The sequence below is a fragment of the Tachypleus tridentatus genome, unplaced genomic scaffold (genome assembly GCF_004210375.1).
Source record: "Tachypleus tridentatus isolate NWPU-2018 unplaced genomic scaffold, ASM421037v1 Hic_cluster_1, whole genome shotgun sequence".
NCBI classification, from domain to species: Eukaryota; Metazoa; Arthropoda; class Merostomata; order Xiphosura; family Limulidae; genus Tachypleus; species Tachypleus tridentatus.
Genome location: NW_027467777.1, coordinates 30,391,778 through 30,415,959, shown reverse-complemented (window position 1 = coordinate 30,415,959; position 24,182 = coordinate 30,391,778). Strand labels below are relative to the sequence as shown.

Sequence of the window (24,182 nt, the reverse complement as noted above, 5' to 3'; positions counted from 1 at the left end):
AACACCGCTCTCTACATTCCGACACTCAGTAACACAAACCCTTCCAAACATGTGGTCAGCTTCCGGTCAGTTACCTCTTTCTTTCTTTGTGAACCTGACGATGACCGAAGAAGGTCGAAACGTTGTTCGCTCTTCTATGTAAAATATTTCTCAACCCAAACGAGCCGTTTTTACATATATATTTCTCTACAAGTGGGTTTTCTTGACATCACTTGTATGGCTCAGATTTCTTCGACATTTCACCGTTTTAATATCTAACGTCACTCGATAATTTAAACAGCAGGATAAAAGTGAACTGAGGTGAAAGATTGAAATCCATTTTATTTTGGGTTCACAGTATAGTATTCATATAGCTTTATTATTACATTTCAATATCGTTTATTTGTTCGCTTTAGGGCAAAAAAACCTGGCACTCGACTTATAATCTGAGGGTCGCTGGTTCGAATCCCCGTCACACCAAACAAGCTCGCCTTTTAAGCCGTGGGGGCATTATAAAGTTACAGTCAATCCCACTATGCGTTGGTAAAAGAGTTGCCCAAGAGTTGGCGGTGGGTGGTGATTAATAGCTGCCTTCCCTCTAATCTTACACTGCTAAATTAGGGCTGTGTAGTGCATCTAGCCCTCGTGTAGCTTTGCGTGAAATTCAAAACAAACTAAATATTTCCTGAAGTCTCCCTTTACAAGAGTAAACTTGTTGTTGTTTTTTCATTTTCCCTCGTATGCTGATTAGAAAATAATGTATTCTTAAAGACACAGCTGGTGATCAAAGGGTGTTTGTATTAATTTGTATACATAATGCCTATAACAAAATGAAATGATTGTGACATCCTGCAATTAATGGACAATCTGATTAGCATTGCCATCTGGCGATGAATATAATCAAATATTGAAAAAAATGTAATACTTTAGATCGAATGAATTCCATTTTCTTTAAACTGTCTGTTTCACTTACGTTTGTATATCAGATCGTGAGAGAAAGTAGATTATGTAACAAACATTTTGCAAAAACAAAACAAAAACATTGATCTAAAAGAACGTAACTTAATTCAACTAAACTTATTCACATTGGTCTTCAGTGGTTTACACACACCTTGTATGGCCAGGTGGGTTAAATCACCTCGACTCGTAATCTGAGGGTCGCGGGTTCAAATCCTCGTCACACCAAACATGCTCGCCCTTTCAGGCCTGGGGAAAATATAATGTACGGCCAATCCCACTATCGTTGGTAAAAGAGTAGCCCAAGGGTTGGCAGTGAGTGGTGATGACTAGCTGCCTTCCCTCTAGTCTTACACTGCTAAATTAGGGACAGATAGCCCTCGCGTAGCTTTGTGCGAAATTAAAAACAAAATATAGCGGTAAATCTGTAGGTTTGCTGCCCTAAACTTCTAGTTTCCATATCCGTGGCGGGCAGAGCACGCAGAGCAGCACATTTTGTTAGCTTTGTATTTAACAAGAACTAAACCAACCTTCTATTTCCTCAACGTTAAGTCTGCAGGTTTACAACGCTAAAATTTGGGTCTCTTGTTAGATATTTCATTGTTTAGCTTAGTGCGTAATAACAGCTTAAATGTTTCGTTTTAAAAAGTTTGTTCATAGGCATCACTAAAGTGTTTATTTAGTAATATGATAAAGTATTAGGAAATCTATTTGTTTTTGGTTAGGGTTAGTTTCATGAGACTTACAAGCTGACATATAAGCGAGCTAAGTTGATGAGGTTCAGTTTGATGAGACATAACGAACTAAAACAGTCAAGTTGAATAGGCTTAGTTTGACGAGATATTACAAACTAAGATGTTTGAGCAAAGTTAAGTGTAACATAATGAGTTTGACAAGTGTTAAGAAAGAAGATAATACAGTTGACCCTCGTCCAGTCGGACCAGTAGAAACACTTGTATCTCAAGACAGCTGGTATGGGTATTAAAACTTCTATTAAAATAAACTACAGAACAACGTTTTGACTTTCTTAGGTCATCTTCAGGTTAAGAAAGCGAAAGTTGATAATAAGGTTGCCGAATTTGGTAATTTTGGTTCTGTTTTATAAATTTAGTAAATTTTGCTAATTTACCTGTTGTATGGCCGGTAAAAGATTTTCAAGTGTATTGTCTTCTATATGGGCCTGTCATGGCCAAGCGCGTAAGGCGGGCGACTCGTTATCTGAGGGTCGCGGGTTCGCGCCCGCGTCGCGCTAAACATGCTCACCCTCCCAGCCGTGGGGATGTATAATGTGACGGTCAATCCCACTATTCGTTGGTAAAAGAGTAGTCAAGAGTTGGCGGTGGGTGGTGATGACTAACTGCCTTCCCTCTAGTCTTACACTGCTAAATTAGGGACGGTTAGCACAGATAGCCCTCGAGTAGCTTTGTGCGAAATTCCAAAACAAAACAAAAACTAAATGTTTGAATATACTTTATAAGGGCTCATTGCGCAGGCGCAAGATAACTTCAGACAATGGTGGTCCAACCGTGGATCTTTGTGTTGTTTTCATATACTGTAACTGTTGTTATGATTCCGTGAGTTGTGACTCGTAAGTGTCAGTATTCGTTTACAGCATAATGTTTAACTTTAAATTTGTGTTTTATTTAATTTTAATAATTTTCTTTAATTTATATTTAACCTAACCCACAGATCATAATGGCTGAGAAAAGGAATGATGAGTATAGTGATATAGTAGAAAATCCATGTAAGAAAGTAAGCCTACTTAGGCCTAGTTACGAACAGAAACGTCAGTTGACACAAAAATGTCTTAATAATCCTGAGTTTAGTTGTTTTAGTCTTAAGTTCGAAAAACTTAAATAAGTCATTTCGTGAAATATGTAGTTGTGACTTATCTGGGAGTGTTACCATAGTTGAGAAACATCTAGACAGTAAAAAAACATTTAAAATGAAAAAATATTAAAACAAGTGCCCAGACTTCCAAAGTAACTAATTTCTTACGGCCTTCTTCACGCAGCTTGTCTCAAGTGGCTTCCACTGAACTGAAAATGTGTGCGTTTGTGTTGTCGCAGAACACAATATCCTAATTTTAACACTAGATCATCTTCCAGACTTTCTATCTAGTGCATGCCCTGATTCTAAATTTGTTAAGGGAAGTAAGTGTACAAGAACAAAAGGAACATTGGTGAGGAATATTTGGAAATTATTATATCACAATTAAAGAATATTAAATTTTCATTAATTATTGATAAAAGTACAGATGTATCCACACAAAAAAAACAACTTGTTATAATAGCTAGATTTTATGACAGCCATTATTCAAAAAAACAGTTGACAAGTTTATAACTCATTTGGAAATCAATTGCTGTTCTGCCCAAGGCATTTACAATTCTATGGTATATTATTTTGAAAAACATGGAATCCCATTTAAAAACCTGATAGGCTATGCAAATGATAATTCAAGTGTAATGGTGGGGTCGAAAAGCTGTGTTCAAAGTCTTCTAAAGCAGATAGTTCCATATATCTTTGTACAAGGTTGTGTATGTCATTCAACGTATTTATGTGCATCCTGTGCGTGTTCTAAACTTTCTTAGAGGAGCTGACTAGAAATATTTATTCACATTTGTCAAACAGCTAAAAGAGATTAGATGTTAAGTTATTAATTACTATAGATACAACGGTGTTTCTTTATATTAGTTTTAGTTGTTGTACAAGTAGGGGTTCTTTTATTTTTACCTTTGTTTATAATTCTTTTCCTACTTGTCTAATCGGATCAGCAGAAATACTTGTTGAGTTTTTTATTGTTTTTTATTTTTTGCCGGAATGACTTCTGTTCCGTGAATATTCTGAATATTTCCTCAAAACTAAAGTTAAAAACTAAGTTGGATCAGTATAATTATCCTGAACGTCATGAAATCTGACAATATAAGACAAACTGACAACAAAACTAAACATGAGAACTAAGGCCTAAGTGTATAAACAATACAGTAATTATAATTAGTATGTTATCAATATTAATTCATAGGAAGAGCTTCAAACCGCATTCCGCCCCTTTGTGAGTCAGCAGTAAGCTTTCTGACGTACAAACGGGCCGACATGGTCAGCTTAACCTGAGGGTTGCGGGTTTGAATCTCCGTCACACCAAACATGCTCGCCCTGTCAGTCGTGGGGCGTTATAATGTGACGGTAAATCCTACTATTTGTTGGTAAAAGAGTAGTCCAAGAATTGTCGGTGGGTGGTGATGGCTAGCTGCCTTCCCTCTAGTTGTGCACTGCTAAATTAGGGACGGCTAGCGCAAATAGCCCTCGTGTAACTTTGCGCGAAATTCAAACCAACAAAACAATCTGACGTACAAGGTTAAAATTCAGGGTTCGACTCACTGTTCTGAGTTAAGCATAGAGATCCGATTGTGTAGCTTTCCACTGAAGCAAGGAAACAACAGTGATGTCGACAAAACCCACTTCCGGTCAGTTACCTCTTCCTTTCTTTGTGAACCTGACGATGACCGAAGAAGGTCGAAACGTTGTTCGCTCCTCTACGTAAAAAATGTTTTCAACCCAAACGAGCCGTTTTTACAAGGAAACAATAAATATTTGTTTTTTATCAGTTTATTACATGATGTGACTTATTTTTATAAAACCAATAAATCTGTCAAGTGCACATTAAAACACTTCCGGATATAGAGGAAGTAAAACAGACTACTTCCTGAACCGTTTCCTAAACTTTACACAAACGTGTTAAGAGTTTTCTTGTAAGGAAGTTTATCTCCCTTTCTTCTGATATCATGTTAATGCTTCGTCAGTACTTATAAGCACTTTACTCTCCGAATATTGATATAATAAATATTTTATTTCAGCCAACGTTGTGGCATTTAGGTCTCATCAGAGCCAACGGAACAACAACTCCTTCAGTTTTCTTCACTTTTCCTTTAACGTCCAAATACTATTAAGATGTATATTTGTCCCCCTGACTCATTCTATTCAATTTTGTCTTCAGTGTTCTTCCAGTAGTAAAATAGATTGTGTGTTGTGGTTTGAATTGTCGTTAAGTGTGTGGACCACAGAAAATGTCGACGTCAGAGGATGAACAACAACAAACGGGTCATACAAAACACTCGTGCCCATGATACATTCGTAAAACCTCAATGAAAACGAGCACAAACTATATATTTACCATTACTTCTCATTATTAGCTCGCCGAAGGACTGTCTTTCCTCCACTATTCCTGTAAACTTATCCATAGAAATGTTTGCCCGCAGTCAGTAATAATAAATAAACGAGGAACCTGGAAACTGGCAGGTCTCGAGTTCACCGAGAGATGCAATGAAACAGATCCTATGGTGAGTTTTCAGTTTCAATAGAACTAGGTCACGTGAGTTGATTTTGTTGATGACGTAGTAGTTACATTCAGGTTTAATGTGTTTCTTTACCCTCAAGATTTATCTAACTTAGTGTATTATACTGCTGTTTCCAGAGTTTGAAACTGTTAGATATGTTTGTGTTTAATTGGAAAAGAAAACTTCATCTAAATTTGTCACACTACGTTTCTTTGGTTGAAAACATTTCTCACATCCTAGCTCAGAGTTTAAAAGTACAATTTAGATTGTCAATAAGACGTATTGTAGTTTATTTTATCATAACTAACAGTAGGTTCTGTTATTTGATTACGAGAGAAATAACTAGAGATACGTGTAACATTTAATTGTGAAGGATATTGCTAGAGATACGTGTAACGCTTACCTCTGAAGTTATTATAAGAAGTAATCCTGGTACTATATATATCTGAAAACGATAAAGGCCTTCCGAAGATCTGGGCGTAACTAAAGTATCATGGGAACTGTACACCTAATGATCTCTTCACGTTTGTTGGTCAAGTAGCTGCGATACGTCAGTTCTGACGAAAAAACAATGAGCACTTTCTTTAAGAGCGCTGTCTTGTAAAGTGTCCTGTTATTATGTTCTGTTACTGAGCTATTTGTGGCTGCAGCAGCTAATTATCTCTGTAATTAGGCCCAAGGCGACAATATAGGTACTGAAAGTTTGAGAGTGATATGAGAGAATACCTTGTATATTTCATTTGGTTTCAGACGGAATAGAATCATAACCGAATCGTCTACATGTTAACTGATGAAACCGGATTACTAGCTGACCCCAGGAACACTGGAAACATTAAATATCGCTGTTTGTATGTGAAGTTTCCGTTGATCTGTTTAAACTAAAGTGTCATGAACACAGAACAGGTTTATTTATAATGTTCCGATAAGTTTCGTCCATGTTTTTCTGTTTCAGAATCAGTTGATAACCTGTAGAGCAGATCCACCATGATCAGATGATAACTCTTAAAACAGATCCACCATTATCCGATGATGACCCTTAGGGCAGATCTATCATGATCAGATGGTAACCCTTAAAGCAGATCCACCATGATCAGATGATAACCCTTAGGGCAGATCTATCATGATCAGATGGTAACCCTTAGAGCAGATCCATCATGATCAGATGATAACCCTTAGGGCAGATCTATCATGATCAGATGGTAACCCATAGAGCAGATTCATCATGGTCAGATGATAACCCTTAGATCAGATCCATCATGGTCAGATGATAACACGTAGAGCAGATCCATTTTCGAATATTGTAAAAGAAATATTGTGGCCTTAGCACCCCTCATCTGGTTTCACCCTTTAAAATCACATGCTGTAATAGAATGAAATATGAATCCAGGTCTTATGTAACGACATCAAAAAAAGTCTTGCTTAATATCACCACGTGGTGCCATACTGTTCTACAAAAAGAGTTATTTTGCTGTATTCAGTTCTGAAATGTGAAATAATTACGACAGTCAATCAACTCAATCCAACCAATTAGTAGTTCGTTTATTACCAATCTTACACATGGACAATCTGGGATGGAATTCATAAAGTACACTAGAGAGCGTGTAACAACAGATTAAAGTGCAGATTAAACTGGACCTTACTTTACCTATTAAGATATTTATTCGTTTAATATCCTTAAACTGCGAAAACATTCTATGATATAATAGGTTTGTAGAAGACAGCCTCTTTAACGTTTGTGTATAACAATATACGTTATATAGTAGTGTAATTTATAGAAGACCCCGTCTTTCTAATGCACTTCGTGTTTGTAACGTCCACTATGTCAGTGGTTTTAGGAAGATTTCAGATTTTCTCAGTAGTTTGTCTCACATCTGGTAATATATATAAAACCTTTCGTATACATATAAACCATATAATAAATTCTTAAAACTTGTTCTTAAATTATAACCATTCTAACGATACATAGAATACTTAATAGTTTTCTAGGTGTGATTATTGTCTGATTTCTTACCTTCCACCCTAACCTTTGAGCTTCGTATTTTCTTAACCCTAACATTAATAAATTATTTATTTTCTGCTTACACTTTGTCAGTTTATTTTTGTCTTAAATATGATCGAATGATAGTTGATGTTCCTTATTAATTTTAAACTTTGAATTGTCTCTATTACAGCGCTCGATAGATGGCTCTAGGATCGCCATATCGTATTTGATCTTAATTCAAATATATTTGCAATTCTAATAATCAATTGTTTTTATACGTGATAAGTCCAACTTTTAAGCTGGCGATAGTGTTTTTCCTAAAACTGTATTTTTTAAAGATTTTAATTTAGGTTTTGATTTCGATAAAACAAATTGTATTCATTGCTTATTTCTTACAGACTGCTGTGCCTTGCCAACCTTTCACGTCTAAGTTACCAAAAATGGGACAACCGGACCTAGACTTCACTGCCCCGGAAATCCAGTTTTCATCAATGTGTTCGCCGTACAGCGACATGTTCTCCTTTGGGTTACTGATATGTTCTGTCTTTAATAATGGACGATCGCTTATTGAAGCCAACCTGAGTACCACTACTTACAGCAAGCAGCTAGACTTGGTAGAACCAATTACGAGTCTTACTTTACACATACTCTTGTACCCAGACGAATCAAACAAGAGCATACAAATATTATATTATCGTTAGTTAAGACTGTTTGACTAAAACGACGTTCTTTTACGTGTCAACTATTAGACTAGGCCTAAATCACATTCTTCCAAATAGGTTGAGGTTCAGAAATAATTTGTATATTTTTATTTTTTGATGTGCACGCGTGCTTTATGCTATTTTCGTGTTCCTGTTGACCTGATTTAAATAACAAACAGTCGAGATTCTCCAGCCAAAAATCTATAGAACTAAATAAATAAAAAAAATCGTGTATATATATATATATATATGTGTACTTCCAGAAAATTTGAATCGGTTAGTTTTTACGATATGTTTGTATTAAACCTGATTATATCAGTCTTACATATGTTTCTCTATTTTGTTTCTATTTTACTTACTTTCTAAGAGAATCTATATGGTTTCTTCAAGATTGAGATAGTGAAACGTATTATCCCATGTTTATTTATTACTTATGATTACACATAATCAAACTATTATTTCTCTTCCTCTATAGACGCCACGTCGTTTGATCAACTCATTAATATTTCTTTTAAAATTAAAAAAAACTAAATGTTAAAGAAAACTAAAAAAAAAATAAATGTTAAAGAAAACTCACATAAATATGGATATAACTTACTGTGTAAATTCGCTTATTTTTTGTTAATACTGTCTAACCCCTTACTGATAAAGGATCGTTACTGGATGTGATTTATTATGTTAAATACCTCAAATTATTTCTGGAATGTTATGGCACGTTTTATTAATTCTAGAGATTTACTGTTCAGTTTAATATATTATGTTGATTAGTTCACCTTAATATTGAATATGTTGCACGTCTTATTAATCCTAAAGACTTGTTGTTGGATATAATATATTATGTTAATTAGATCACCTTAATTCTTGAATATGTTGCACGTCTTATTAATCCTAAAGACTTATTGTTGGATATAATATATTATGTTAATTAGCTCGCCTTAATTATTGAATACTGGTGCACGTCTTATTAATCCTAAAGACTTGTTGCTGGATATAATATATTATGTTAATTAGCTCACCTTAATTTTTGAATATGTTGCACGTCTTATTAATCCTAAAGACTTATTGTTGGATATAATATATTATGTTAATTAGCTCACCTTAATTATTGAATACTGGTGCACGTCTTATTAATCCTAAAGACTTGTTGTTGGATATAATATATTATATTAATTAGATCGCCTTAATTCTTGAATATGTTGCACGTCTTATTAATCCTAAAGACTTGTTGTTGATATAATATATTATGTTAATTAGATCACCTTAATTTTTGAATATGTTGCACGTCTTATTAATCCTAAAGACTTGTTGTTGATATAATATATTATGTTAATTAGATCACTTTAATTCTTGAATATGTTGCACGTCTTGTTAATCCTAAAGACTTGTTGTTGATATAATATATTATGTTTATTAGTTCAAATTATTTCCTAGATTAATACGGACCTTACAGTTTGTGTGTAGTTAGTTAACTGGATATTAAACAAAAATGTAAGTACTAAAATCGGGGTCTATATCTTTCTCAGTTAGATGTATGAATCTAATGTATGCATCGTTGTGTCACATAGAATCAAAATTCATTGTTTATGTTCACTGTGGTAACACTCATTGTTTATATTCACTATGTTGACCGTTTCACTTCTTTAATCGAGTGTCTATATTCACTATGGTGACCGTTTTACTTCACAAAAGTCTTAGGAAGTTTTATTTTCCCCAGCTAGAACAGAACTTGACCGAACTACTGGATAGAATACCACACCATCTACAGGAACCTGTCCAAAGTGTACTTAATATTGACCCCACACAACGTGCCAGTTCTCAGGACTTTACCATGGTACTTCTTACTTTTGTTTTGGTCACTGTTTCGTCCAACTTATTTATTTCGCCCTCCATCTAATAGACGTCGCTCTAAATACTATAAAAAATGAGCATATTGTATTATCTAGGATGGAAGCCATTAGATTAACGAAGAGAATGAAATATTAACTTGTTATAAACAGTTCTAGTATCGTTTGTCAGGCTTAAAGTCACTCATTTAACTTTACTTTCACTTCGTTATGAAAAATATTTTTATGGAATTTCTTTAAAACTGGTTTCCAAAATAGAGAAAAGAACAAACTCTTTTGGGTTTACTGCAAAAGCTAAGAAGTTTCGATTCTTCTTATCACATCTATCAAGAGTTATTTAATCTATTACTAGAGGACGCTGAGATCACTGTTATAAAATTACTGCAACAAGAAATAAGTCTTTAATTTGTAACGATGTATTCATACGCGAATTAGGCAATGAGTTAAAGAGAATAAGTAAAGAAATGTAGACAGTGGTGACACTCTAGAAAGATGGAGTTTGTTAAAGGCCTGATTGATTGTTATAATAATTGTATTAAAATCTATGTTTATCTAAATATACTTTCAAAAACATCTGTTTGAATACAACATATATATTGTAACAAATTACTTAAGGGCAAACATATTGTACATGTCTCATTGGAAATTTGCCAAAAAGCCAAAAGAACTACATGGAGCCATGTTAGGCCTAAGATGTTTAATATCAGTATTGACACTTGATGAGAGGACGCTAATATTTGTGCTCTCTACATTAATTTTGAGGTTCAATGTCTTGCAAAGGAAAAACGACACACCACGTCGACTAGAGGGAACTTATTTAAAACTAACTAGGGGAACATATTTAAAAACTTTCTAGTTTGTGTTTTGGGGTTGGAGAGCTGTAAACTTAAAATCTTATATAAAAACGATTTTCTTTTCAGATAAAATACTTTATGGACCCTTCAGTTTATGTTCTTCAATATCTGGACGCCATTCATATGAAGGACACCACGCACAAGTCTCATTTCTATCACAGTCTCAAGGGGGCGCTTCCTAACATACCGAGGGTAAGATTTACTACGCTCACACAGTGTTATAGCTAATTATATTGTGCAAACGTAGTAAACATTTCGTGTACTCCATCTGTCCTCTACAGTGAGGTAAAGATTATCTCTTGTGCTTAACATAAACAAGTAAGTAGCCCACCTGCCTGAAAATCGATACATATATAAAACCAAAACACGTACGAGTTTCCAACTTGGATACAAATGAAACTATTGTTAAACTTCCTGTTGTTCTTAACTTTCCTTTGTTCATTTTCTTACCAGTTTCATGGCTTGATGTCTCACTGTTCAAAACGCAGGTTTAGATATAATCTGTTATAAAAAGATATAAATATCACTTTAATATAAATACCCTAGATGTAATTTTCATTCTTGATTGAGGATCCATGGTTACCGTCCTGTTGCTACATAATCTTGCCCCGTATTCTTGTACGATCAGTACAGAATGAACACCGTATTCTTCTACGATAAGTACGAAATGAAAAAAGAGATGATAACAATAGGCTAAGAATTAGCTGTCAGCTGCTACCTTCTCTCAAGCCGACTAGTACACAGTTAGGGTTAACTTGACGATAACAATAGGCTGACAATTAGCTGTCAGCTGCTACCTTCTCTCCAGCCGACTAGTACACAGTTAGGGTTAACTTGACGATAACAATAGGCTGACAATTAGCTGTCAGCTGCTACCTTCTCTCCAGCCGACTAGTACACAGTTAGGGTTAACTTGACGATAACAATAGGCTAAGAATTAGCTGTCAGCTGCTACCTTCTCTCAAGCCGACTAGTACACAGTTAGGGTTAACTTGACGATAACAATAGGCTGACAATTAGCTGTCAGCTGCTACCTTCTCTCCAGCCGACTAGTACACAGTTAGGGTTAACTTGACGATAACAATAGGCTAACAATTAGCTGTCAGCTGCTACCTTCTCTCCAGCCGACGAGTACACAGCTAGGGTTAACTTGAAAACAACAATAGGCTAAGAATTAGCTGTCAGCTGCTACCTGCTCTCCAGCCGACTAGTACACAGTTTGGGTTAACTTAACGATAACAATAGGCTAAGAATTAGCTGTCAGCTGCTACCTTCTCTCCAGGCGACTAGTATACAGTTAGGGTTAACTTGACGACAACAATAGGCTAAAAATTAGCTGTTAGCTGCTATCTTTTCTCCAGCCGACTAGTACAGAGTTAGTGTTAACTTGACGATAACAATAGGCTAAGAATTATCTGTCAGCTGCTACCTTCTCTCCAGGCGACTAGTACACAGTTAGGGTTAACTTAACGATAACAATAGGCTAAGAATTAGCTGTCAGCTCCTACCTTCTCTCCAAGCGACTAGTACACAGTTAGGTTTAACTTAACGATAACAATAGGATAAGAATTAGCTGTTAGCTGCTACCTTCTCTCAAGCCGACTAGTACACAGTTAGGATTAACTTCACGATAACAATAGGCTAAAAGTTAGCTGTCAGCTGCTACCTGCTCTCCAGCCGACTAGTACACAGTTTGGGTTAACTTGACGACAACAATAGGCTAACAATTAGCTGTTAGCTGCTATCTTGTCTCCAGCCGACTAGTACAGAGTTAGTGTTAAATTGACGATAACAATAGGCTAGGAATTAGCTGTCAGCTGCTACCTTCTCTCCAGCCGACTAGTACACAGTTAGGGTTAACTTAACCTGTAATGTATTTAATGATCTGTGGCTACGAAGGTTAATATAGCTTTCTATAGCAGGGGTTCCAAAACTTTTTAAACTATGGAGTTTCACATCAGAGTGAGAAAATAAAAAAATACACTAAAAATAGAAACAATCGATCACTATCACCAGATAAAGTTTACTTCAAGCTGTTATAATATAAAAACATCAGTATTTAAAGTAAAGGTTTTACTTCTACTTACTCGTTTAGTAATTTCTGCTAAACAAATTTAGATGAGTAAAATGCAGTGTACTTAATTATTTACCCGTGGCTTGCTTTTGTTCACAAAGTAATTCAATATTTTGAGTTATGGTTATTACCTATAAACGCGAATAATCTTCAGTATTTAGCCTCTTTGTAAAATTGATCTTTATAGCTGTATACAGTGAAAATGATTGCTCACAAAGTTACGTTCTTGGAAAACGCATCAACATTTTCAACGTTCTGTTATATATTTCAGGATATTCCATCGCAATTTGAATCCAAACTTGTGTAATTTCTTTTTACATAAATTTTGTTCTTAGTGTGTACACATTCATACCAAAACTTTAGCTTACATTAAAGCGCTTCCATTTTACTCTGAGCTTTGAAGTATTTTATCCTGCATTGTAGCATTTATTTCATTTAGACAGGCAAATAGTCCGAAAGGTGAGCCACTTTCTGTATCCAGCATTTGTCCCTTAATTTGTACGTAAGTTCAAAATGGCATTCAGATAAAAAGAAACCTATGTTCTTACGCAGTTCGTAAAACCGAGAAAGCTATCTGACTTCAGTATGAAGCAGCAAATGTTTATACAAACTTCCCATATCCTCACAGAGTAAACTGAAGATCCTCGCATTGAGTGGTCTTGATTTTAAAAAAATTCATTATTTTTATGACATCACTCAATACCTCTATTAAGTCTTCTGGGATTCGTTTCATTGCGAGTGCATGACTATGAAGACAGCAGTGGATACTCTCGATGTCAGGGTTTTTATTTTTTATACGTGCCACTGCGCCTGAAAATTTTCCAATCATAGCTGCAGCCCCATCAGTGCAAATACTTGAGCAGCGCTGCCATTAGGTCTCATATTCTTCATAAATAAATCCATCAGTTTAAATATTTCTTCGCCTGTTGTTTGAGTAGGCAAAGGTTTGCAAATAAGCATGACTTTTTCAAAACTAGCTTCGTGAGTACATCGAACAAAAACAAACAACATCGCATAACCTGCGATATCTGTTGATTCATCCATCTGAAGCGAAAAAGTTGGACTCGTTTTCACTCGCCGTATTAACTCCGTTAAGCAATTTGTTGACATATCATCGATTCTTTGAGAAACCGAATTGTCAGAAATGGGTACAGAGCTAATGTTTTTAAGAAATTTCACATCAATCGTGCACTGTACCAAATCTTTTGCGCATGGTTTTATCAAATCTCCTGCTATTGTATGAACTTCACGTGCTTTTGCAATACGGTAAATAACACGATATGAAGCAATAAGAACATCTTTGTTGTCCTGACGGACAAACGAACGAAATGTAGGCTTCCTTGCATGTAATTACAAACACTTTCTTTTGAAATATTCGGAATTTTGATAACTTGACGATAACAATAGGCTAAGAACTAGCTGTCAGCTGCTACCTTCTCTCCAGCCGACTAGTACACAGTTAGGGTTAACTTGACGACAACAATAGGCTAACAATTAGCTGTTACTACTGTTACTCACCACTGTTCCACATTCAACCCACTAGGTCCATCTTCATTACCTGTCCATGTAAAACCATATTAAATAAAACTTCATTTTATTTCTTGTTTCACTACTTCTTGTATCATTCTGCGTTGAAGTGCTGCACACGAAAATAACGCCGATAAATTAGTACTAGGCCTACTAGGCTTAGGAAGATATTTACACGTATCATATTTATTACTGATCTTCAGCAACTTGTCCATTATAAAGGTGACAACTAATTATTAATTTGTCTACAAACGTACTGTTATATCTTTGGCACTTCAGAAGTATTTTCACGGACATAAAATAGCTTCTTAATGAAAACTCGTTCAAGCACTTGAGTTTTATCATCACACAATGACCTTCTGACCTAAGATCAGTGATGTCATAACGAAGTCAGAGATAAAGATTTATGGATAAAAAGACTAAGTCACTAGAATAATATAGTTTTATAAAAGAAAGGAAAACCTATTATTTTTACATTTTTATTGTTTTTAACAGAAATCTTTAAACCTAATAACAAAATATTAAGCCAGTTCTGATGTGCGTCTAAATCTAGAGCAAAAGGAAACAAAAGTAAACAAACGTCATAGAGCACATTGGTGCCAAGTTTGTCTAATTAAACTACAACAAATCTAATCTAACGTAAAAATTACCAATTATAAACATAAGTATAATTATACTTTATATAAATATACCTTGAAATTCAAACAATGGACACTGCATCTAATTACATCACAATGTTTCAAATATGGACAAGTTTCAGTTGTGACGTCATGCTTCGTTTTGTTCGAGATTTAGCCGCTAATCCAGATCTGGTTTTTAAAAGACAGTCGGCATCACTACTCAGGGCTGACCGATGTTTCATACGAAGATTGCTAGGCTATCTTGCATCTCCAATCACACATGCGATCTTCAGATGGTGCCATATCTACTAGCAACCAGTGGCGCCACTGTCGAATTAACCGAGATTGAACTAACACTTTCACCGCGAGAACTTCCTCTAAGCTGAATAGAATCGTCAGGCGTTAGGCAGAAAAGATTTTAAAAGGCCTAATACGCGATAAACCTGTTATATTAAAGATACATTTTACCTTTTTGTACATTGTATTCTGATTCAATTTTATAGTTTTAGAAAATATTATTAACATTTTAAAATTTCTTCATGGAGCCCCAGAAAACTATAGTATGAAAACCGTACTCTGTAGAGCAGTGTCAGACATATAACACTTCCTCCTTAACGAATACAGCCTAATAAACTCTAAGTACCTGAAAATCACTCCCAACTAAATATGTACAAGTGAATTAATTTAAAATCAGCCCCACCTAAAAAATATACAAGTGAAAAATCAAAAATTAATCCTAACTAAAAAATATACAAGTGAAATAACCTATAATCAGTCCTAACGAAGTGATATGTAACTTGTTGATAAAACTAGAACAGTGAAAATTCCTAATGTGGTGCTTTTATGAAACTTCTTTATATTTTTATATTTCTAATTTTGTTTATTTTTATTGATTTATTATTATTTGCAAAATATAAAGTCACAGTCGTTAATTCAGCTGTGGAAGCGTTATAATGTGACGGTCGATCCCACTATTCCTTGATAAAAGAGTTGGGTGGTGATGACTAGCTGCCTTCCCTCTAATCTTACACTACTAAATTAGGGACGGCTAGCGCAGACAGCCCTCGTGTAGCTTTGCGCGAAATTCATAGACAAACAGTCGTTAATCTATTTAATCTCAAACAATTCATAATAAAACATGACATCTACAAATCACGTTTCTCCTGCTCAGGTTTCATTAAAATTAAGTTAAACACTTGTGGTTAACTGTTGTTCGAGTGAATAAACACGCTTCTCGTGAAACGAAACTCACTCGCTTCATGCGTTTCCGAAAAGCCAACAACAACCATTTTCCAGCTCGTCCAAATCGCCATCTTTCTGTCTTGTTTTCATCGAGTGCTGTATTTTATATATTTTGTTCTAGAAAAACCGGTTTCGCCTTTTATTTTATTTGCAACAGAAACTTTGGTATCAGCACGTTTTGCCATCTCTCAGCTCGGAACTTCAGTCGTCCGAGGTTCTAGCGGCAGCACTCAAGCCCCTCCTCTTCGTGATAGAAGAAAGCTCATTTGACCAATACCAGACACTTATTCTTCCGACCTTCCGAAGTGTGTTCGGAATGCCCAAATCGGTCCAGGTATGGAACTATCAACTAAAGTAAAATTAGGCTAGAAGGACGTGTTAATGATTATTAAATATTGTTACTTTATAAACACTGATGGACTAAAATAAGTTTATAGCAAATGACTTTAAATCAAATGATATTTGGAAAGATCAGATTTCAAGATATAAGAACTACTTTATTTCTGTATGTACAAGATAATTCTTTCTGCTCGAAGTAAGCCTTTCTCTTTGCCCGTGATGTACCGTACAATACGTCACATTTTACACACAAAGCACGTGATGCATACCTCAATATTTAAACAGAAAAGCCTAAATGTTAACAAATAAGAGCATGCTATACGGATAAGTTTAAGTACCTATACTGGTTTATATTAAGTTTTATTTTTACTTTTTCAGGCCAGTGTCACTCTTTTAGAACACTTGGATGTAATAATGAAGAAAACATCAAAAGATGACATCAAGTCAGACATCTTGCCTCTGATATATACCGCCTTCGATTCGACAACACCACAAATCCAAGTAGGCCTCAAATACTATATAATTCCCATAATAACAGCTTTACTGTTACACAGGGCGAATGACCGTTCTCGTGTTTCTGAAACGACTCTTAGCTACGGTTTGGTGATAGTGTAACTTATAATATTAATAAAAAGTTGTGTGCTTTCTTATTTCCATGGTTTCAAACTTACCATATAAAGAGACTAAATCTGTTGGATTTAACAAACGGACAGACGGTGCATCATAATACAGAGTTGGTTAAACAATATACATCGGGTTTTAACTAACAGACGGATTGTGCATCATATGAGTGTTTCTATTCAAATGTGACCCAGACGAAATACAGCTGATGTGGTATTTAACACAGTTGATGTGGTATTTAACACAGATGTTGTGGTATTTAACACAGCTGTCGTGGTATTTAACACAGTTGATGTGGTATTTAACACAGTTGATGTGGTATTTAACACAGTTGATGTGGTATTTAACACAGATGTTGTGGTATTTAACACAGCTGTCGTGGTATTTAACACAGTTGATGTGGTATTTAACACAGTTGATGTGGTATTTAACACAGTTGATGTGGTATTTAATACAGCTGTTGTGGTATTTAACACAGTTGATGTGGTATTTAATACGGCTGTTGTGGTATTTAACACAGTTGATGTGGTATTTTATACAGCTTTTGTGGTATTTAACCCAGTTGATGTGGTATTTAACACAGATGTTGTGGTATTTAACCCAGTTGATGTGGTATTTCACACAGTTGATGTGGTATTTAACACAGCTGTTGTGGTATTTAACACAGTCGATGTGGTATTTAATACAGCTGTTGTGGTATTTAACACAGTCGATGTGGTATTTAACACAGTTGATGTGGTATTTAGCACAGCTGTTGTGGTATTTAACACAGTTGATGTGGTATTTAACACAGCTGTTGTGGTATTTAACACAGTTGATGTGGTATTTAATACAGCTGTTGTGGTATTTACTACAGCTGTTGTGGTATTTAACATAGTTGATGTGGTATTTAACACAGTTGATGTGGTATTTAACACAGTTGTTGTGGTATTTAATATAGCTGTTGTGGTATTTAACACAGTTGATGTGGTATTTAACACAGATGTTGTGGTATTTAACACAGTTGATGTGGTATTTAACACAGATGTTGTGGTATTTAACACAGATGATGTGGTATTTAACACAGTTGATGTGGTATTTAACACAGATGATGTGGTATTTAATACAGCTGTTGTGGTATTTAACACAGTTGATGTGGTATTTAGCACAGCTGTTGTGGTATTTAACACAGTTGATGTGGTATTTAACACAGCTGTTGTGGTATTTAACACAGTTGATGTGGTATTTAACACAGTTGATGTGGTATTTACTACAGCTGTTGTGGTATTTACTACAGCTGTTGTGGTATTTAACATAGTTGATGTGGTATTTAACACAGATGTTGTGGTATTTAACACAGTTGATGTGGTATTTAATACAGCTGTTGTGGTATTTAACACAGTTGATGTGGTATTTAATACAGCTGTTGTGGTATTTAACACAGTTGATGTGGTATTTAACACAGATGTTGTGGTATTTAACACAGCTGTTGTGGTATTTAACACAGTTGATGTGGTATTTAATACAGCTGTTGTGGTATTTAACACAGTCGATGTGGTATTTAACACAGTTGATGTGGTATTTAGCACAGCTGTTGTGGTATTTAACACAGTTGATGTGGTATTTAACACAGCTGTTGTGGTATTTAACACAGTTGATGTGGTATTTAATACAGCTGTTGTGGTATTTACTACAGCTGTTGTGGTATTTAACATAGTTGATGTGGTATTTAACACAGTTGATGTGGTATTTAACACAGTTGTTGTGGTATTTAATATAGCTGTTGTGGTATTTAACACAGTTGATGTGGTATTTAACACAGATGTTGTGGTATTTAACACAGTTGATATGGTATTTAACACAGATGTTGTGGTATTTAACACAGATGATGTGGTATTTAACACAGTTGATGTGGTATTTAACACAGATGATGTGGTATTTAATACAGCTGTTGTGGTATTTAACACAGTTGATGTGGCATTTAACACAGATGTTGTGGTATTTAACACAGATGTGGTATTTAATACAGCTGTTGTGGTATTTAATACAGCTGTTGTGGTATTTAACACAGTTGATGTGGTATTTAACACAGATGTTGTGGTATTTAACACAGCTGTCGTGGTATTTAACACAGTTGATGTGGTATTTAACACAGTTGATGTGGTATTTAATACAGCTGTTGTGGTATTTAACACAGTTGATGTGGTATTTAATACGGCTGTTGTGGTATTTAACACAGTTGATGTGGTATTTTATACAGCTTTTGTGGTATTTAACCCAGTTGATGTGGTATTTAACACAGATGTTGTGGTATTTAACCCAGTTGATGTGGTATTTCACACAGTTGATGTGGTATTTAACACAGCTGTTGTGGTATTTAACACAGTCGATGTGGTATTTAATACAGCTGTTGTGGTATTTAACACAGTCGATGTGGTATTTAACACAGTTGATGTGGTATTTAGCACAGCTGTTGTGGTATTTAACACAGTTGATGTGGTATTTAACACAGCTGTTGTGGTATTTAACACAGTTGATGTGGTATTTAATACAGCTGTTGTGGTATTTACTACAGCTGTTGTGGTATTTAACATAGTTGATGTGGTATTTAACACAGTTGATGTGGTATTTAACACAGTTGTTGTGGTATTTAATATAGCTGTTGTGGTATTTAACACAGTTGATGTGGTATTTAACACAGATGTTGTGGTATTTAACACAGTTGATGTGGTATTTAACACAGATGTTGTGGTATTTAACACAGATGATGTGGTATTTAACACAGTTGATGTGGTATTTAACACAGATGATGTGGTATTTAATACAGCTGTTGTGGTATTTAACACAGTTGATGTGGTATTTAGCACAGCTGTTGTGGTATTTAACACAGTTGATGTGGTATTTAACACAGCTGTTGTGGTATTTAACACAGTTGATGTGGTATTTAACACAGATGTTGTGGTATTTAACACAGTTGATGTGGTATTTAACACAGATGTTGTGGTATTTAACACAGATGATGTGGTATTTAACACAGTTGATGTGGTATTTAACACAGATGATGTGGTATTTAATACAGCTGTTGTGGTATTTAACACAGTTGATGTGGCATTTAACACAGATGTTGTGGTATTTAATGCAGTTGATGTGGTATTTAACACAGTTGATGTGGTATTTAACACAGCTGTTGTGGTATTTAACACAGTTGATGTGGTATTTAGTACAGCTGTTGTGGTATTTAACACAATTGATGTGGTATTTAACACAGTTGATGTGGTATTTAATACAGCTGTTGTGGTATTTAATACAGCTGTTGTGGTATTTAACACAGTTGATGTGGTATTTAACACAGTTGATGTGGTATTTAACACAGCTGTTGTGGTATTTACTACAGCTGTTGTGGTATTTAACACAGTTGATGTGGTATTTAATACAGTTGTTGTGGTATTTAACACAGTTGATGTGGTATTTAACACAGCTGTTGTGGTATTTAACACAGTTGATGTGTATTTAACACAGATGTTGTGGTATTTAACACAGTTGATGTGGTATTTAATACAGCTGTTGTGGTATTTAACACAGATGTAGCGGTATCTATTAAATATTTATGGTGTTTTTACGACAGGAGTTTGAGAAATATTGTTGTTGTGGTTCTCTTCTGTTCACATGAGTCTAAACATCACCACTCCTGGTCTATAACCTAGTAATTTGTGTTTTGTTTTCCATAGAGTGCAGCACTTCACGCGCTGTCACAAGTGGCGGGATATTTAGATGAGAACGCTGTGAGGAAAACTGTTCTTCCAAGAACAAAACAGTTCTTTGATAATCACTCTGGAACAAAGGTTTGGTAGTTTTATAAAGTGAATTTAAGTCAGCTAATTCATGTTTAGTAATCGTGACATAAGTAAGCTCCAGGGTTCAGCAATAGCTGCGTGATGATGATGTTAATTAATAAATTGTTAAGTATTAATACACTAATTTGTAATTGGTTCAAATATCAATACATTAATTCTTGATTAGTTCAAATAGTAATATGCAAATTTCTAATTGGTTCAAAGGTTAATTCGATAAATTCTTGTTGCTTCGTATATATATATAAACTAATTACTACTGTGTTCAAATACACTATGTTCCTGCGCAGAAAGTGTTATTTCCCAACTGCTTATGCCTAAAGTTAATGGAAAATACCAATTTTTCTCTTCAAAGTTTGCTTTTGTGACCTGCGAGCGTATAACGAAAACGTAATAAGAGACTATATGTGGGGAGCTGATACGTGAAAGTGATTTACATTACAGTTGCAAATCTCGAAAAACTACTCACTTCTAAACAGTTTTATATAACTTTAGTATAAATACATGTAAATCTTGATTCATATGTTGTTTTATTCAGACTTTATGTAAATGAAAATGTGCATATTTGCCTATTTTTACAAAGAAAATAGATTTACTTTTAAATTTCATTATCCAGGTCACAAAAGCAAAGTTTAAAGGGAATAATGGTCATTTTCTGTACATTTACAACATAAGCAAATAAGATATAACACATACTATCCAGTAACAAAAATTGTGTTACATCGTGTTATGAATTCACCAGCTACTAATTTTGTAGTAACATTAATTTCTAGTTAGTTCAACTTTTACTACAGTAATTTCTAACTGCTTAAAATATGAATAAACTAATTTATAACTAACCCAAGTATAAATATGTATTAATACAATTTTGGTTGATTCGTTATTAAATGGTTTGGTCAGGTTATAAACATTTAAATGTGAGTTCATTCAACTGATATTTCTAAGGCCAAAGTAGGGGTTAAGATATAACAAACATTTCTTATATACGAAATATATTTTATACTTAGTAGATAGAATTCATAAGGCATGATACAAAATAACCCCCTCAAGTAATGTTTAACTGACATATTCATGGTTCTTGGTGTGTCTTTTGTTAGCTATGATGTAAGGTTTGACTAACATTCTCATGATTCTTGATGTTTCTTTTGATAGCTATGATGTAAGGTTTAATTTACATTCTCAGGGTTCTTTATGTTTCTTTTGATAGCTACGATGTAAGGTTTAACTATCATTCTTATGGTTCTTGATGTTTCTTTTGATAGCTATGATGTAAGGTTTAACTAACATTCTCATGGTTCTTGGTGTTTCTTTTGATAGCTATGATGTATGGTTTAACTAACATTCTCATGGTTCTTGATGTTTCTTTTGATAGCTGTGATGTAAGGTTTAACTAATATTCTCATGGTTCTTGATGTTTCTTTTGATAGCTGTGATGTAAGGTTTAACTAATATTCTCATGGTTCTTGATGGTTCTTTTGATAGCTATGATGTAAGGTTTAACTAATATCCTCATGGTTCTCGATGTTTCTATTGATAGCTATGATATAAGGTTTAACTAACATTCTCATGGTTCTTGGTGTTTCTTTTGATAACTATGATGTAAGGTTTAACTAACATTTTTATGGTTCTTGGTGTTTCGTTTGATAGCTACGATGTAAGGTTTAACTAACATTCTCATGGTTCTTGGTGTTTCTTTTGATAACTATGATGTAAGGTTTAACTAACATTCTCATGGTTCTTGATGTTTCTTTTGATAACTATGATGTAAGATTTAACTAACATTCTCATGGTTCTTGGTGTTTCTTTTGATAGCTTTGATATAAAATTTAACATTCTCATGGTTCTCGATGTTTCTTTTGATAGCTACGATGTAAGGTTTAACTAACATTCTCATGGTTCTTGGTGTTTCTATTAATAGCTACGATGTAAAGTTTAACTAACATTCTTATGGTTCTTGATGTTTCTTTTGATAGCTATGATGTAAGGTTTAACTAACATTCTTATGGTTTTTGGTGTTTCTTTTGATAGCTATGATGTAAGGTTTAACTAATATTCTCATGGTTCTTAATGTTTCTTTTGATAGCTATGATGTAAGGTTTAACTAATATTCTCATGGTTCTTAATGTTTCTTTTGATAGCTGTGATGTAAGGTTTAACTAATATTCTCATGGTTCTTGATGTTTCTTTTGATAGCTGTGATGTAAGGTTTAACTAATATTCTCATGGTTCTTGATGTTTCTTTTGATAACTATGATGTAATGTTTAACTAACATTCTCATGGTTCTTGGTGTTTCTTTTGATAGCTTTGATATAAGGTATAACTAACATTCTCAAGGTTCTTGATGTTTCTTTTGATAGCTACGATGTAAGATTTAACATTCTCATGGTTCTTGGTGTTTCTTTTGATAGCTGTGATGTAAGGTTTAACTAACATTCTTATGGTTCTTGGTGTTTCTTTTGATACCTATGATGTAAGGTTTAACTAACATTCTCATGGTTCTTGGTGTTTCTTTTGATAGCTATGATGTATGGTTTAACTAACATTCTCATGGTTCTTGATGTTTCTTTTGATAGCTGTGATGTAAGGTTTAACTAATATTCTCATGGTTCTTGATGTTTCTTTTGATAGCTGTGATGTAAGGTTTAACTAATATTCTCATGGTTCTTGATGGTTCTTTTGATAGCTATGTTGTAAGGTTTAACTAATATTCTCATGGTTCTTGATGTTTCTTTTGATAGCTATGATATAAGGTTTAACTAACATTCTCATGGTTCTTGGTGTTTCTTTTGGTAACTATAATGTAAGTTTAACTAACATTCTCATGGTTCTTGGTGTTTCTTTTGATAACTATGATGTAAGGTTTAACTAACATTTTTATGGTTCTTGGTGTTTCGTTTGATAGCTACGATGTAAGGTTTAACTAACATTCTCATGGTTCTTGGTGTTTCTTTTGATAACTATGATGTAAGGTTTAACTAACATTCCCATGGTTCTTGGTGTTTCTTTTGATAACTATGATGTAAGGTTTAACATTCTCATGGTTCTTGATGTTTCTTTTGATAGCTACGATGTAAGGTTTAACTAATATTCTCATGGTTTTTGGTGTTTGTTTTGATAGCTACGATGTAAGGTTTAACTAATATTCTCATGGTTCTTGGTGTTTCTTTTGATAGGTATGATATAAGGTTTAACTAACATTCTCATGGTTCTTGGTGTTTCTTTTGGTAACTATAATGTAAGTTTAACTAACATTCTCATGGTTCTTGGTGTTTCTTTTG

The 24,182-nt window shown here is 34.4% G+C and overlaps 1 protein-coding gene across 1 annotated transcript in view; it reads left to right on the top strand.

The window, feature by feature from the left end:
* Nucleotides 1-24,182, top strand: part of LOC143241744 (SCY1-like protein 2) — a 74,539-nt gene that overhangs the window by 13,761 nt on the left and 36,596 nt on the right. Inside the window, exons 4-10 of the mRNA XM_076484969.1 lie at nt 5,127-5,273; nt 7,650-7,865; nt 9,667-9,783; nt 10,717-10,842; nt 16,271-16,447; nt 16,831-16,953; nt 20,781-20,894. Coding sequence (XP_076341084.1) covers nt 5,127-5,273; nt 7,650-7,865; nt 9,667-9,783; nt 10,717-10,842; nt 16,271-16,447; nt 16,831-16,953; nt 20,781-20,894 — 1,020 coding nt within the window. The remainder of the gene's footprint in view (nt 1-5,126; nt 5,274-7,649; nt 7,866-9,666; nt 9,784-10,716; nt 10,843-16,270; nt 16,448-16,830; nt 16,954-20,780; nt 20,895-24,182) is intronic.